Source organism: Pleurodeles waltl, chromosome 10 (genome assembly GCF_031143425.1).
Source record: "Pleurodeles waltl isolate 20211129_DDA chromosome 10, aPleWal1.hap1.20221129, whole genome shotgun sequence".
NCBI classification, from domain to species: Eukaryota; Metazoa; Chordata; class Amphibia; order Caudata; family Salamandridae; genus Pleurodeles; species Pleurodeles waltl.
This window is the reverse complement of record NC_090449.1, coordinates 177,983,302-178,000,387: the sequence shown is the minus strand read 5'-3', so window position 1 is coordinate 178,000,387 and position 17,086 is coordinate 177,983,302. Positions and strand designations below refer to the sequence as shown.

The window sequence follows — 17,086 nt, the reverse complement described above, 5'->3', positions numbered from 1 at the left end:
TGGTCTCCTGCAAGACTCTTGTGGGACTAGAACTTTTTTTTTAAAAAGGGAGCGAACCTGAGTGTCTGGGATGGGTTGGCGCAAACAGCCAAGGGTGTGCGTGTCAGGGGGTTGGATGCTTCTGCAGGGCGGTTGAGTGCAGGGCCTGGCCTGTGGTCAAGCCCTTTGACCAAGCACTGCAGAATGTTAGCCTTGCATATGATAATACAATATTACTTTACAGTTAAAAAAAACTAGAAATTCACCAAAAATAAACAAATGTTACTGTGATGTTACAGAGAGGTATGTTAAAAATAAATTATTTTGCATTAGGGAAACCTCAGACATTCACTGAAAAAACAAAGGTTAAAGTGCCATTATAGTTAGGTGAAAATGTCAGTTTAAAAATGACATGTTAAATTACAAAAAAACACTGAGATGCCACAGTTATGTATTTAAAGTAATTATAACTCGCCAACCACTGCTTATGATCTCACATATTACAACACTGTGACATCACTGATAACATTACTGATGACAACTGCACTGAAATCATTGACGACAGCACTGTGCGTGGCGGGGACATAATTTCTAGATACTGAAATAACTTCAACTATTGAATTTCAGTGTTTTGCTATTTTAAAACATTATGTTTAAACTGACATTTTGACCTATCTCTAACAACACTTTAACCTGCTTTTTTTCTGTGATAATTACCTACTAGTGGTCGCTAGTAGGTAGTAATAGGAATATGTTTCCATAGAAAAAACATTTTTTGACTTGCCTATATCTTTGGCACTGTTTGATGAATCCTCACAAATTTTTCTAAAAAAAAGTGGCCCGGTGATTCTTGTTGCACACTGGAAGTTCTGGGTGATCTGTCAAGCAGGAGCCGAGAAAAAGGGGGCTCAAAAATCATTGCGCTTCCCATGTTAGTTCTTGTCAACACATCTACAGCGCAAACCACTCGATGGAATTACACCAAATTTGGCAGAAAGCTAGCTGCCAGTACACAGATTGTGATTTTTATTTGGTGTAAATCCATTCAGTAATTTAGGGAGATATTTAAGGGCAAATAAATTTGTATATCTCTGGCCGTAAATGCTTAGTGAAATTTGTGAATTTCCTGGAATGCGCGTGCGAAAAGAAGAGTTGCAATTGTCTGACTAGAAAGTTGTGATTACCATTTAATTTCGCGGGAGGTGATCCCCAGGGGTGAAAATTCCAATTGAAAGTGGCATAAGGGGTCAGGGTGAAGGTACCCTGACCCCAGGTGTGTGATATAGGTGTGTTTCAGGGGCAAATTATAGGTGTAATAAAATTTTGGGTCAGAACGCACGATATTTGCAAAAATTCATGAATTTTCACGAATATTTGTGAATTATTTGCAAAATATTTGTGATTATGGAAAAAATTTCAAGAAAACCAGACTCATTCATACACTAATTCATTCACTCATACATGCATAACCATGCACAGCTAATTACTCCACATATTATGTCATTGATGAGATATTGTATGGAATCTTTGATATCACTAAAACGTTTTCAGTAACATTATTGATGAGAAAACTGTGCATGGTAAGGGAGCAAGTTATAGTTACCTTAGGGCACACGTTATAGTTACTTGAAATAACTATAACGCCTATATTTCAATGGTTTTGTACGAGTAAATTCAGAACCTAAATATCACTTCCCTGTATCTTTTTTTCAGTGAAATATATATATATATATATATATAAATCTATATATATATATATATATATATATATATATATATATATATATATATACTAACTTCGGTCTAGTTACCTTAAAATTTGAGTAAATTTCATGAATAAATGTTACATTATCAAACACTTCTTTCGGTGGTATCTGGTGACTGAAACGGAAATACGGAAGGGCGTGCCTCAGTGCTTCACAGTATAAATTTGCTACTAAGAACTGCCAGTTCTCTTCCGATAAAAGTATGCTAGCCCAGCTAAGAAGGGCTGAAAATCCTTTCTAATAAAATAAGTGAAAGTGCTCTGTAAGCACCCACTTATTAACAGCACTTTTTTTTATATCACATCCAAGAATGTTGCATTAGCTCATTATCGTTTGGTGATTTGACACAATACTTCAGATCTGCTTGTTAGATTATTGTCACTCCATATTTATCATTTCTTTTAAATCAAGGCTTGTATGATGCATGCTAAATTGTACATTTTATGTTAGGGTTCCATTGTACCCCAGACCTGCGTTTTGCAGTATTTTAATCTTTTTATGCGTGTTTTAACTTTTGACCTACATGTTGCATGATCCATGCCCCGTTATCCCATGCTATCTGCATGTCACAATATTATACACGTCTTAACAAACGGGCAGGCTATCGTTGTACCTCAGAACTGTATGTTGAAACACTGCACTCTTGTTAAACTCCCGGCATACAAGCAATGCATGTTGGAGCACCGGTCAGGGCTCTTGATTTGCTGACAGCTCAGCCCCACACTCCGGAGATCCACATGCGCTGACTCGAGACCCGCGTAAAGTATGCACAAGTATTTTGCACTCTGCAGGGTGTAGGCCTCTGACCCGACACCCGCATGCAGCACGCTGTCCACAGGGTGCAGGCGCTGACCTGAGACCCGCACTCGGCAGGGTGCACGGCGCCTTTAAGAAGGGGTTCCCAGCCTGACAGCCACCCTCGGCCAGGGCGCATCACATGACTGCAGTCTTGTGACTACCTCAGCAGCAGAGCACGGACGCTTCCTCCGCTGCTTGGAGTTTGCTGCGAGTTTGTGGCTACGGTGGAGCCGGGCAGGGAGAGCAGGTGAGGTCCGCGGGGTGGTGCGGCGCCCCGGGCGGTGGTCGGAGGGCACCCGGGAGGGAGGTGACTGTAAAGTTACAGTTGGGCGGAAGAGGTTCGTGCCCTCTTGAGCTTCTCGCTCTCTCTTTGTGTCTCCCTCCAGGGTCAGCAGGTAGTGCCCGGGGAGGCAGCGGAAGGGTGCTGCTGGGACGAGCATGGATAACAAGCCCCTGCTGGAGCAGCGACCACCCGCCTACAGCCCCGCCGTGCAGGAGGGCTATGGGCAGCACAGCTACGGGACCATCAACCCGCCGCCACCTGGCTTCCAGCCGCCTCCAGCCCAGCCGGGCTTCCAGCCGCCGCCTCCGTACCCCTACCCCGCGGCCTCAGGTGGGTGCGTGTGCAGCTCGGTCCAGCAGCCACAAGTCTCTTCAGGAGGAAACTCCATCCTCAACACACAACTCCCGCGCTGCCCCCACGGCAGGGAAACCCAGTCCGCTCTCCGCTATCTTCTGAGTGAGCCCCTGTCTCAGGCAGCCTCCAGAGAGGGACACGGTTCACGGTATCATTGCTCACCTGTTAACCCCCTCAGACGACATGGAAGCCCTCGACGTCTGCTCATATGCGACCGTCTGACAGAAACGCCCCCATCTCCCTTCTTTTCACTGGTTAATACACTTTCACCCAGAAGAAAATCCCGCCATTTAGTTTCGTTTCCCCCTTGCTTCATCTTTAACTCTCCCTTTGGAGTTACTTAAGTTTGACTTCCCTCTCTCTCTTTCCCTTACAGTAGGAAACGTCCCCTTTACTCTTCATGGGTTGCAACAACCTCGTTTCCTCTCTTGGATTCACAGTTTTTGTCAAGAATAGTGATATCGTATATCAATAAGCCTTGTTAGCAAAGTATTGAAACATAAAGTTACAGATATTAATTTGGATAAGTTGAACACAAGAAAAATATGACAAGGAATACCATTCAATTTCATAAACATTGCTAGGAAAAGAAGGGGAAACAAAGCAGAGTGGGAATATAAAACACCCAATTTAAAACATCTATTGCATATCCTAAAGTACTTTTTTTAAAGAAAGAAAATACCCCTTCAATAATATCCTAATGTATGAATTAGAGTTGAGCTTGGAGTAACATCACTCTAGTGAAAAATTTGTCAAAATAAAATACCAAGTGGTGTACAAAATACGTGTCATACATCCTCGAACATGCTACTTATCAATAGATAACACAAGCTAACAGTACAGTCTCAATTTTAATAATTGTAACTAAATATAAGCATGCGGATTATGTCACTTTGATATGAAAAACATAATTATAGGCATATATCTATTGATATGCATTACAAAATCTGTATCTGTTAAAAGAATCTGAGTGATACATACATGGAGCATAGTGAAAGTAAAAAATCAATGGTGATTTAAAAAATAACCACCAGACACTTTTTCATTGTATATTGTACGTTCCAGTTCGTACATATCTTAAAGTCCGTAGTAAATGGAGGGGCTTGTATTGGCAATGACGCAACATATTTAACTGTACCTACCACTAGCAATATCCATCTGTTGGTATGTGTTGTGATGGTGGGTAAATCTGTTCTATATTATTAATAATATATCACTATGAATCCCCTTGGTCTATGGTCAGAATGATTAAAGGCAGGAAAATCCTTTAATCGTTCTGTTCCTGCCTTTAATAATTTTGGCCATAGACCCAGGGGTTTCATAATGATATATTGTAATGTAAGAGAGGGTGAGTTAACCCCAGTCTGTCTCTCAAAAAAATCTACGGACCCTAATAGTGTGAAAGGGTAAATCTGTACTTTCATGAAGTAGGGGAGGCATTGAGTGATCAATATTCGTATCGGGGAGTATTTATTTAGATGGCTTTCAATTATCAACCAGAAGTCACAATTTATTTTGACATTACCCTAATATATGCACAATGTCGTCATCAGGTTTGTTGCATCTCCAGAATTGAGAGACAGTGTGAAGTGAAGATGAGTATAGTTTTGCTGAGCGCCAATGCCATTGGTATAGAATCTTGAAAAAGCTACACTTAAGAAGGGAATCTCAAAGGCTCTTGTGGTATCCTTCAAGTATGTATGCCCAAACACTGTCTGAAAATTCAAAACTTAATCGCGCTTCACACCATGTCCACAAATGAACTGAGGTAGTGTGAGAAAATGAATAATCTCATGTAATATTGTAAAGGCCAGCAATCGTTCCTTTGAGGTTTTTCCAAGTATGTATGAATTGAGCTGTCAGGGAATTAGGAAGAGTGCCTTCAAGTTTCTCTAAGATAGGTGTTTGAATGTACTTAAGTTGTTCTTATTTATCCAGTTGGGATGAAGATAGATGAAATTCGTGACATAGTTGTGGAATGGTTTTATTTCACCTTTTTGTGTGACTAAGTCTCTTAGATAATGTATATTATGATTTTTCCAAGGAAGCCAGTCAGTCTCGGTTCTACCTATTTTAATCATCTTTTTTTGGCCATAATAGAGCTTTGTGATGTATGTATATTTAGAATTAGTAATTTCATGAACTTTGCTCTAGGCTTTCTGTGCAGTGGAAAGAAAGAGACTGGAAGAGGGAGTAATCCTTGTACCTGCAGTGTAATAGATGGCAAGAGCACCCTTTGATTCAATTAACAAATGTTAAATTTTTACCCAAAGCGGTGTTGATCAATGGATCAGTAGCATATAGACTGAAAGTGTATTTGTTGTGCTAACCAGTAACTTTCCAGATGAGGTAACCGAAGACCTCCCCTTGTAGGAGGAAGTATGGAGTTTAGAGCCCTTTAAGCGTGGTTTATCTTGTGCCCAAATAAGTGAGAGATGGAGGAAGTGGCTGTCTTAAAAAGAGTAGGGATAAAATTCCAAAATCTGGGATTGTATGATGTGAAAGTGTTGCCAGAGGGGAGAGATTTAGGTGTGACCATCTCTAAAAAATCTTTTTGGTGGTTCAAGGGCGGGATGAGGTTGTCAATCACCATATCCTGAAGTCTTTGTCTAATTTATATCCCTAAATATTTTAATTTTGATGGTAGCCATTTTAAAGGGTACATTTTCTATAGAAGCTGTGGTAGTGATGGGTGTTGGAGCTAAAGCTACACATCTTTTCCAATTATTCTTATGTCTGGAGAAACAGAACAAGTTTAGTTGCTTTGTAAGTGACTTGTCTGAAATCATTGGATGCGATAGGGTTAATAAGATGTCATCTGCATAGTAAAAAGCTGTAACCTCCCCAGCAGTTGTGTTCATGTCTGTCATATCAATGCTAGCTCGTATAGCGGTTTCTAAGGCTAAAAGAAATGAAGGGGAAGGAAGTAGACACCCTTAACAGCTTCTTTGATGGATCTGGAAATAAGGGGAGGAAAATCCACCACACGTGACAGCGGCCGCCAGTGAATGATACATACCTTTGGTCAGTGTGAGAAAGTTGTTACCAAATCCCATCCTCTCCATGGTGAGGAACAGGTAACCCTATTCTATCGTGAGGAAACCCTTTTCCCACATCCAAGGAGAGGAGTACTCTCTCTTCTCAGCAATATCTTAACTGGCAAAGTATATGGCACAAAGTTCGAAGATGATTTGGGGAAGAGTGACCTGGAACAAAACCTGCATGGGAGGGGTGATTTAAGAAGTGATCATTGTATTAAGACGAGTTGCCAAAGGTTTTTGCTTGGATCATAATATCCATGTTAATCAAAGAAATAGCTCTATATCTGAGGCATTCCAGTGGATTTTTCCAAGATTTAGGAATAACGGTGGTACAAGCTCTTAGGAAGTTAGATGGTAAATTATGTTGTAAGGCATCATTGAAAACTGTCACTAGATTATGGATAGTATGTATTCTAGTGATCTTGTACTGAAAGATCAGTGCATTTTATCGAAGCATAGGGAGAGTAATAGTGTTTTTTTTTTTTTTTTTTTTTTTTTTTTAACTCGTGCACTATCTCAGTAAGTGAAGTCAATTGTTCTTCGTTAGTTGCGGAGTGCAGGGATAGTTCTTGAGGACCCCTGCTGGCATAGAGGAAAAGCCAAAAAAAGGTGCCCCCCCCCCCCTCCTTCTGGCATTGTCGGATGTTAGGTTATTCTCAGCAAGTGTGTATAGAGTATTGAGATCAAACTTAGCTGAGAGTTTAAACTCACTGGAGTTGGTACTTGTGAATAGATGAGTGTTAGATTTAAAAACTTTCTCTAGCTTTATTTAGCCTTTGATAAGCGTTTTTTTGTTAATTGAGTTTTCTTTAATGATCATTTCATGAATTGCCGCCTTTCCTGCTCCCACAGAGAGTGTGAATAGCATTTGTAGTGATCATTTGATGGAGTACATTAGGTGTGGTCAATAAATAGTCTATGCGTGTCCAAATGTTATGGGGACAAGAGGTAAAAGTGTAATCCCTGTACTGAGAATGCTGGAGACGCCACGGTTCCTGGTAAGCATGATCTTTAATGGTGTCTAATAGTGCATCTCTACCTCTAATGTGGTTTGCCTCGTCTACTTGATCTGTGATTGGGTCTGTTGTGATAGTTTTCACCCCTTATGTTTTTTTTTAGTGGAACTAAAAGAGATAAGTCTTTGAGTGGGAAAGGACATTTGATGCGGCATCTATCAGCGTGTAGGTAGAGCTTACAATAATGTGATTGCATATTTTTAGTTTGGTGAAGGTAAAAAGTTCTTTTTTTGTCTTCCAAAGTTTGTAATACTTAATAAGGTACATTTTTAATAAAATGGATGGCAGCTACCCACCCCCTTTGAAAAACATGTTTGCGGCTTCAAAGGCACCCGTGGCCTGGTGTCCAAGACGTACAATGTCTTAAAACAATCACACCTCCCACCCATACCAGTGGAAACAGGACCCAGATAGTACTCCTGACATTACTCAAACAGTGGGAGCTGCTGTAGAGAGAGATCTAATGAACACATAGAAGCATTCCTCAGTCAGAGACTGCCTGTAAGGTAATGCACCAGTGGTATGATACTCCAGCTCGCTCACACTCTATCACAGCCTTGTGCTGGCGTTGTGGAACCCAGGTGGGCATTTTCCACCGCATATGGTGGGCATACCCCTCTCTTACTACCTTCTGGAAAGGGATTTTAAGCCATATAAAGGATACACTGAGTTACCTTATCCTGGCAGTCTATCGTGCAGTTGTCCTGGGTATACACCCTACTTCATTAGAAGCAATGACTCGCACAGATTGGTACCTCATGGGCCAAATGACTGGTGCTGCAACACAGCTCACAGCTCGAGCCTGAGAGTCTCCATCCACTCCTGGTTTACACAGTTGTGACACACAATTGCAATGGTGCAGATCATGAAATGATCTTTCACCGATATAAAAAAAAAATGCTTTCAACCCCCCAGGCTGCGTACCCTTCACATGTCTGACTCGCTGGAATACAGGAGAACCTCTTCCCTTTCCGTCAGAGGGCTAGAGGGAAGGGACCACTTCACACACAGTCTCCCCCCCCCCCCCCTCTCACACACACACACAAACACACACACACACACACTTCTACTGATAAGGTTATCCAGCTGAAGACCCCCTGACCCTCCTTGGCTTCCCCCATTTGTAAATCTGTTAGCCTTTTTGCTTAGGCACATGCTTGCACTGGAACAATGCACCACGTCCTCGTCTAGGGCTTCATGACTTTACGAACATGCCACCCACTGGCATACTAAAGGCCCTCTCCTTACCTCATGGTCTGGGATGGCTTCAATGTACTCTTCCTATTTCTCTCCTTGTATTGTAAACACTATGTGTTTAAAATGGGGTTTGTAGTTTGCACCCTATCCAAGTATGGGACCTTCACTCTAGTCAGGGTAAGGCATACAGCTAAGATAACACCTGCTCATCCTCTTTGTAGTCTGGCACAAGCAGTCAGGCTTATCTCAGAGCAATGGATAGAGTATTTGTGTGTGTGTGTGGGTATGTATACACACACACACACACACACACACAAACACACACTTAGAAAAATAGCCAATATTTGTCCGAGCAAAAAATGAACATACACTAGTAAAGATAAGATTTTCAAGAGTAAATCTTAGTATAGCGCTTTGAAACACAATAGCTCCAGCAGGGGCTATCACGGCACCTTGACAGTTGCTTCCAGCAGTATGACACCACTCGTGCCAGTTGCACGTCCCCAGGTACAGTAGTTTGAAAAATCATGAGGAAACAGACGTTGCGCAGGGAAACGTTGCTGGAGCCAGTGCGGCTTCAGTTTCTTACTGCTACCAGGGAGGTTAGACATCTGTTCCTAACTGCTAGGCATGGGAGGTGAGGCGTCTGTTTCTTAAGGTTGCAGGGAGGTGATGTGGCATCGATGGCAAGGTGTTGGTTGCTTACAACAAGGTGGGGGTCAATTAATCCAGCAGGTCAAGATGCAAGGCGTTGACTTTGCAGTGTCGCGATCACGCCACGGGTGATGCAGCAAAGTCGGATGTCACAGACATCGGCGACACGACACTCTGGACTCATGCTGTGGTGTTTCTGCCTAGAGTGAATACCCAAACAGCCCAACTGTCATTCTGACAGACGTGTATTCCACAGACGGGCAGAGGCACAGAATGGTTAAGCAAGAAAATGCACACTTTCTTAAGTGGCATTTTCAAACTTAAAATATAAAAAACCAACTTCACCAAAAGTTGTATATTTAAATTGTGAGCACAACTCTATATATCTATTTGCCCCAATGGGAAATCACACTTAAATATTTCAAGGCAATCTCCATGTTACTCTATGGGGGAGATTGGCCTTGCAGAAGTGAAAAACGAATTTGGCAGTATTTCACTAGCTGGGCATGTAAAACACAACAGTACACGTCCTACTTTTTAAATACTTTGCACCCTTCCCATGGTACTGCCTTTGGGGTGACTTGCGTGTAGAAAAAGGAAAAGTTTGGGCCTGGCAAGGGATGCACATGCCATGTCGAAATGGCAGTTTAAAACTGCATACACAGACACTACAATGGCAGGTCTGATACCTGTTTGTAGGGCTACTCATGTGGGTGGCATGATCAGTGCTGCAGGCCCACTTAGTAGCATTTGATTTACAGGCCCTGGGCACACACAGTGCACTCTGCCAGGGACTTTCCAGTAAATCATATAAGCCAATCGTGGATAAACCAATCACCAATACAATTTAGACAGGGGGCACTTGCACTTTAGCACTGTTCAGCAGCAGTAAAGTGCCCAGAGTCCTAAAGCCAGCAAAAACAGGTCAGAAAAAATAGGAGGAAGAAGGCTACATTTTGGGCATTACTCTGCAAAAAGGGCCAGGTCCAACACTATGCAAATGCTTACTTGTGCTCTTGTTCTGTAAACTGCAAATGTGTTGTAATATTGTTAAAATGTCAGTAAAGAGATTCCAAGTAGAAAGAATGGCAACCCCCTGATGATGGTTTTGTCGCTAGCTTTGATGTGAGATGTTACAGTAGCGTGGATCACTTTCCAAACCCAGTCTGTATTTAGTTTGTCACATTCTGTTAGTGTCAAATATTATTCTTGTATGAGGGCAATATTTGGTTTATTTAGCCAAATATGTGATGATTATTTTCCTTTTGATAACATTAGTTGGGCTATTCACATTCAGGGAAGATAGCTTATGGAGATGTGAAGTAGATGTTTGCTTTTTTATTTTATTTTGAATTTAGGATAGTATAAGGAGTCAACCAAATTTGTCAGAATGATGAACATGAGGTGTACTATAGGTATATTTAATGGAGTTTTAAGTGATCAAATTGTAAAAGGATATCTTGTTGGCACCTAGGTATTGTAACAAAGTGAACAGAAACAACTCTTGTTTGGGTTGTGGAGTCGGCAACACAGTCAGCTAGAGGAGCACAGACTGGAAACCCAAAAGGCAGAGAATCAAGTATTCCCTCTAACCTCTGTATCAAGCAGAATCATAGGCTTGTTGAGCATAGGGGACTTTTGTTGTATAATTACAAATGATTTCAAATATATCAACAAGAACGTATAATCGGTAATGATTCAGAAATTGTGGATATAGTTTCAACCAATCTGCAATTAACACTTGGTATGTGAAGAGTTTTAGATATCAAAATATAAAAAGGAAAAGTGAGAATCATACATTTTATATCTTCCAAGGAGTGAGAGAAGGTCTGTGACTAGCATTCCTATCAATTCAAGATTTCAAGGGGGCTCTAGATTTGTCTCTAGGAGGCGTAGGCTTCCAAGCTTTAGATTTACCCCCTTGAGACCATTTCTGAGTTACCATGTCCCATCGGGCACGTTCATCATTGTCTTTTGGTTTCCCTGATGCTGGTTCCAGCATTGGAGAGGCGGAAGTGGTGTTTGGGTCTGTAAGCATTGAAGAATCGTCTAAATTGTATAAAAAGGATTCCAGTGCTTGAAGCTCTTGGTATTCATTGGTTTGGTCTTGTTGTGTGATAACCATAATCGCTGGTTCTAAATGCCCAAAGTTTATATCTTTTTGTTTTTTCCTCTCTGTCTAGGAGGAAGGGCTAGAAACTGTTTCCTTTTGTGATTTGTTGAGACTGAGTAGTCTGCCGTGATGATGATTTGAGTCGACTGGGATTGATAAGGGTCATGATTTTCGGCTTCAAGATGAAGCGGTCTTGCATGTTGGTGGCTTAAACAACAGGCTAAAATATGTTGTGGCTGAAGATTTTGGGTTGTAACACGCAAAAGTCCTCTGTGCGCTCTTTAAAATGGTGGTATGAAGGAAAGATGTGTCAAAGATGAAAGTACAGACCCCAGGAAGGAGAACAATTCATCTGTTCCCACAAGTTCAGGCATTCCTATGATTCTAATATTGTCAGTGAACAAGAAAAGAGCTGCCATAGGACAGTTCTGGGCAAGACTGGAAAAATGCACCAATTTCAATAGGTAAAGTTGTAGAGCTCTAGTTTGAGTGGATAATTGCAATTTCTACTCCATATGCCGGCTTTGGAAATGAGTGTCCCAAATGAGAATGGCAGTAATGTTTGTGGAAAATAAGTCTGAGTCACTGATTTCATACCAATAAAAAAGTAAAGGAAAAGCCCCTCCCCCTCTAACCCTACCCCTCTCTTCAGGGTGGGCCTGGGTTAACATAGAAGAAATGAGCCCACTACTGCAAGAGACGCAATCGTAGATGTTGCTTCCGATAAAGGTCCGCAGATGCTCACGAGCGCAGTGTCTGCTGTCTCTGCTTCGTCCCTGGCTGGGAGAAATCAGTTCTCAAGGGAGTTCGGGTTACTACTGGCACAGTCTTTAACAAGGGTGTGACCTCCATTGAATGCCACCTGGTATGACCTGCTAAAAGAATCCAGGTATGAGGTGCTTTTAACGGCCATTTCAGTTTCGCTGTAACTGGACGAGTCTGATGCATTCTATTACCGTGCTTTTCACAGTTAGTCCAGGCAGCTTTTCTTTCAAGATTTGTAGGAAATGTGTACTCTGTGTGCTGCTACGTGTCACTCATCACTGTCCTATGACATTGATGAGGCTGGAGGTTGTTGTAAATGGTCTGAGGCCCATCCTCAATGTGGGAAGCTCAGTTAACGGCCGCCACATTGCTTGGCGTTTGGCTCTGCCAACAACAACCTAATTTCCACTCAGTGGGAAGAACATTTCCTTATCTTCTACCTTGCCTGCAGCTGTGGACTGTGATAAAGTGGATAAAAGGCACAGCACTGGCAGAAGTTTCTTCTGTTTGTCTGGTGGGGTTGTATGTGGTTGGCATGGAGTATTACTCCATCTTCAGTGTTTGTTGTAATTTCCCAGGACAGATGGATGACTTGGTCTCAGAGTTCAACATGCCTTATCTTGTGTTTATGGAGTGAACCTGAAGTTATAGTAAGGTAATATGTTTGGAAAATTGCCACAGATACCCCGAAGGACGTCCTGGCACTAGGGGAGGTTTGAAAACAGGACAAGTCAGTTAAGTTGGTATTTTCATGGCATCCAGGGATACTTGTAGTGAGAAAATCTACAAGAAACTGTCCTATCTGACATATGGAACTATGTGGCAAAGGCAGACCTATTGATGCTGCAAGAAAACTTTATCAATGCAACATGCAATACTCTTGTTGTAAAAGATATGTTTCAATTCTTCCAGTTTAAAACATGAAAGCACTAATCAGTGATTGAGTCTGCAAAGGTGCAGCACCATATGTAGTGCTTTTTAAGCCGAGCCTAGGCAACACATGTACTGTCTCTGCGAGACATGCTGTGTTCAGTGTATGGGCTTTAACCACTCTTGCCATTCGTTCTTTGTTGGGCTGTCCTGAATGCTTCACTTTTATTGGTGCATTGTGTTAAATGCCTGCTCAGGGAGCTTTCACTAAGGGAACATTTTTGTTGGCCATTACACTAAGTCACGCTTCCTCCTGTTACAGCATGTGATGGCCCTTCCTCCCGCCACGCTATAACAGGAGCCAACAAAAAGACGACTACTTTTCCGCTCTCAAAGTAAGGTTCCAAAATCCAACAGACTTTAAAACATCTCTCCTGTTTTCTTTCCCTCCTAACAAGCAGCTCGGCAGGCAGACACCCACTTAAAGAAATACATGCTTTATCTGCTCTTGCAGTAGGGCACAGAACACAACTTGGGCATCCTATCTAGGCTGCTTGTTGCCCCCAACAAAAATGACTGCCCTACCCCACTTCGTACATAAAACAAACTTGAAAGTGCTGGTGACATGTCATCGTCTAGGCACAGTGGCCTTGTTAGGGTCGTCTAGTTCGATGCTCCACTTCCGGATCTTCCGCCTCCATCTAGTCTACCACACAAATAGAAACTAGAGCCAACCCTAACATGGTCGTCGCACTAGGCTACTATGATCATACTCATACGCATTTCAAGAGGCCTGGGTGCCTGAGGTCTCCAGCATGGCCACCCGGAGTGCCTGCGATTTGTATTCAGCCTGTCTCTGCCGTCATATTCACTTTTAAAATAAGCATTGGCATAGCCAATAGGGCTCACCTTTGGGACCCTAAGTGTTCAACCATGCACACATATGCTGCATGCTTAAAAACTTATAAGGTCCCAAAGGTGAGACCTATTGGCTATGACAATGTTTGTTAGTAAGTTTTGATCCATTTAGCCCCCCCAAAAAATCAACCAAGTGCAGAAGAGCCATAACTATGTGGAACATAAAGCAGCTGCAACTCTGCATAATTGCTGTGGCCTTTCATATATTAAGTAACATTCCTTCTTTTTCTTGAAGAGAAAACTAGATGATGGGCGTATATTGAGTAGTGCCATTTCTGAGTGAATCTGCCTTTGATGTGATCAAGCCATATTACTTCAAATAAGACGTTTTATAAGACCTTCTTTCACAACCAATTCTTTAACAGAGTAGGTTTGCTAATGAAGGAGAAGGCTACCTCCTCTTTGATTCTGTAGTAGGTTGATGTGCAAGTATTCTGTATGAGATGACAAACTTTTCAGTACCTGTTTGTGAGAGTGATGAGTTGTACATGACCATGAAACACAAGGATAAGATGAATCCAAGGAAATTGTTAAATGTGATCTGAAGAGTTTGTTGTGTTTAGTTTACTACTCCTAGTAGTGTCTCCTTGTTGCGGAAAACACACCCAGGTTGTGTAGTAAAAAACTGGGCATGTGAGCAAGAATTGGGGTTTACAAATATGGTCCTCACATTGTGTTTCCAAGACCTGCTTAATTTTGTGGATACTTGTGAACTTTGAGTATTTGAGAATCTGGTAAGGGATCTCAAATTGAAATTGAAGAGCCTGAGTCAGGTGGCCAGTCTTAATTCTGCATTAACTATGGGGAACTTTATGTGGGACCATGCTCAAAAGTTTGACTCTTGTTGGGTTAACTCTGCACTTCTGACGGTGTTAAAATAAGTACATTGAGTTGGGTAACAGTAAACACCCGCTACTGTATCAATAGCCACAAGGGACATCCCACTGCTGAATGCGCACTCTACAAATGTGCCTGTTACTTGAGATTTAGTACTTTCTGGTGCTATGGCTAGGAGAAAATCCATACAGGTGAGAGCAAATTAAGTAGCTAGTAATGTAAACCAGATTTATGATTAATGGAGAGAGTATATTTAAAGTTAAACTTGATCCATTTCTGATCATTGGATCACAGTAAAATGTCCTGGGCCACACGAAAGCCTAAATAGTAGGTGTGTATCTAAAAAAAAAAAAAAGAAAAGCTTAACCAAAGAGATGCTACCGGTTGGTCAAATTCTAGTTGTCATCTGTTATGTGCTCATTTAGCTGAAACGTTGGTTTCAGAGCATGCATCTGAATAGAACAAGAACAGTATATATAAAACCTAGTGTTTATGTAAATATATACACAGGGCGTAAGATGCTGCTGTATAGTAAATAATCTCTACAGAATCTCAAGAACAATACTTGCATAAGACCAGGCTGCAAGCCTTTCAAATTAAGCTTGTTACCTATGCTCTTTTGGTATACCACATTACAAAGTCATAATCTGTAAGTAAATTTATAAAATATGGGATTGTGCAATAATCGTCAAATTGTGACGTACCCAGTCGCTGATTATAAATGACATTGGAGTTCCGACATCATACTGCCTGATGCTAGAGCCAGCTGCAGAGGGGAAAAAGAAGGTCAAGTTACAAAGCATAATTAAAGCAACAGTTTAAAGAATTAAAAAGAAACATTGCTTTTCTTTTTTCAGATATCTTTCAAATATCATGAAAGCCATCACTTTCTAGCTGTATATTGACAAGAAGAAATGACATATTTATGGCAACATGTTTATTATTTGCTCTCTTTAGGTTATTGTAGTTAGTCTTTCTGCTTGTTTCTACCCATTCAGAGCTAATGCACCTTTTTTTTTTTTCTTTTTTAACTGCCATATTAAACTGCTTCTAATATCTGCAATAAACATCTAACAGCTTTTTGATGTATTTAATTTTAGACTAGAGGTTCTTTTTTTTTTGTATTCATGTTTGCAAACATGCTCTCTTTCCTATGAAAGCACTATGCACCAAGTATTTAAGTGGTGTGTAGGAAAGGTGATGTAACCATATATTAAAAGGAGTAAAGTACTCCTGTCGTTTTATACCTACGTTGCAGGTCACCTCCAAGTTAGATAACCTAGTAAGTGTACCCATCACTGTGATATTACAAAAGTAGGGATTCTAAATTGAAATAGATTACCATCCCAACAAAATACGCTTCTATCGTATACATTGGCCTAACACTTCATAATACAGAAAAAAGAGTATATGTTCTTTGTAGATAACCTGTATAAGGGTGTCTGCTTCTTTAAGAAGCATGCTTAATATCTGGTTTGAAGCTTGTCTTCCACTGTAAAAGGTGCTTTGTTTTTATAGAAGAAATATGCTTAACAGTTCCAAGGTACACCACCCTATTCACATGTGTTTACTCTTTACATCATTAAGTATGATGAGCCTTTTGAAAGTGTCTAAGACACCTGTAACTAAGTTAAATTCTTTGCCTGATCTCCTTCCACTAGTTGACCAAGCAACAATAACAGTAGGGCAATATCAGGAGTCCACCATCCACTCCAGATCCCCCTCAAACCCATGCCCCCACCACATCTTTAACTGAGTCGATGGCACCATTGCCCCAAACTATGCCGCACCATCAACTGCTCCATCGAGTCTGACACCTTTCCGGATGATTTGAAGCATACTGAAATCAACCCACTGCAGAAGAAACCCACTGCTGAAAAACCCTCTGCTGACCCGATAGATCTTAAGAAATACAGACCCATCTCTCTGCTCTCCTTTCCAGCCAAAGTCATTGAGAATGCCATCAACACCCAACTCCCTAAATTCATCAAAGCCAACCAAATCTTGGACCCTCCCAATTAGGTTTCAGAAGCAACCACATCACCGAGCCCGCACTCCTCGCAGCAGTGGATGACGTGCACTCTCCTTGACCAAGGTGAAACCGCAGCCCTCATCCACCTTCAACACTGTCTCCCACCTCGCCCTCTGCACTAGACTCCACGACGCTGGCATCCGCAGCAAGGCCTTAGTATGGATCTGCCCCTTCCTCACCGGCTGAACCCAGAGAGTTAGGCTCCCACTGTTCTCCTCAAAACTGAATGAGATCATCTGCAGAGTACCTCACTGCTTCTCTCTGAGCACCACCCACTTCAACATCTACATGGCCCCACTTGCTAACATCATCAAAAAACACAGACTCCACATCGTCTCCTATGCAAACACCCAGCTGATGCTTTCCCCCACCGATGAGCCTACAACCGCAAAAAGCCACTTCCACATCACAATGAAGGCAGTCACCGCCTGGATGAAGGACCGTTGCTTTAAACTCCACTCTG

At 41.6% G+C, this 17,086-nt stretch overlaps 1 protein-coding gene across 1 annotated transcript in view; it reads left to right on the top strand.

Moving 5' to 3' along the window:
* The first annotated feature begins 2,666 nt into the window (after positions 1-2,666).
* The window catches only part of BRI3 (brain protein I3), a 100,133-nt gene continuing 85,713 nt past the window's right edge, over positions 2,667-17,086 (top strand). Inside the window, exons 1-2 of the mRNA XM_069210136.1 lie at positions 2,667-2,790; positions 2,930-3,156. Of these exons, the coding sequence (XP_069066237.1) occupies positions 2,982-3,156 (175 nt within the window). The 5' untranslated portion in view covers positions 2,667-2,790; positions 2,930-2,981. The remainder of the gene's footprint in view (positions 2,791-2,929; positions 3,157-17,086) is intronic.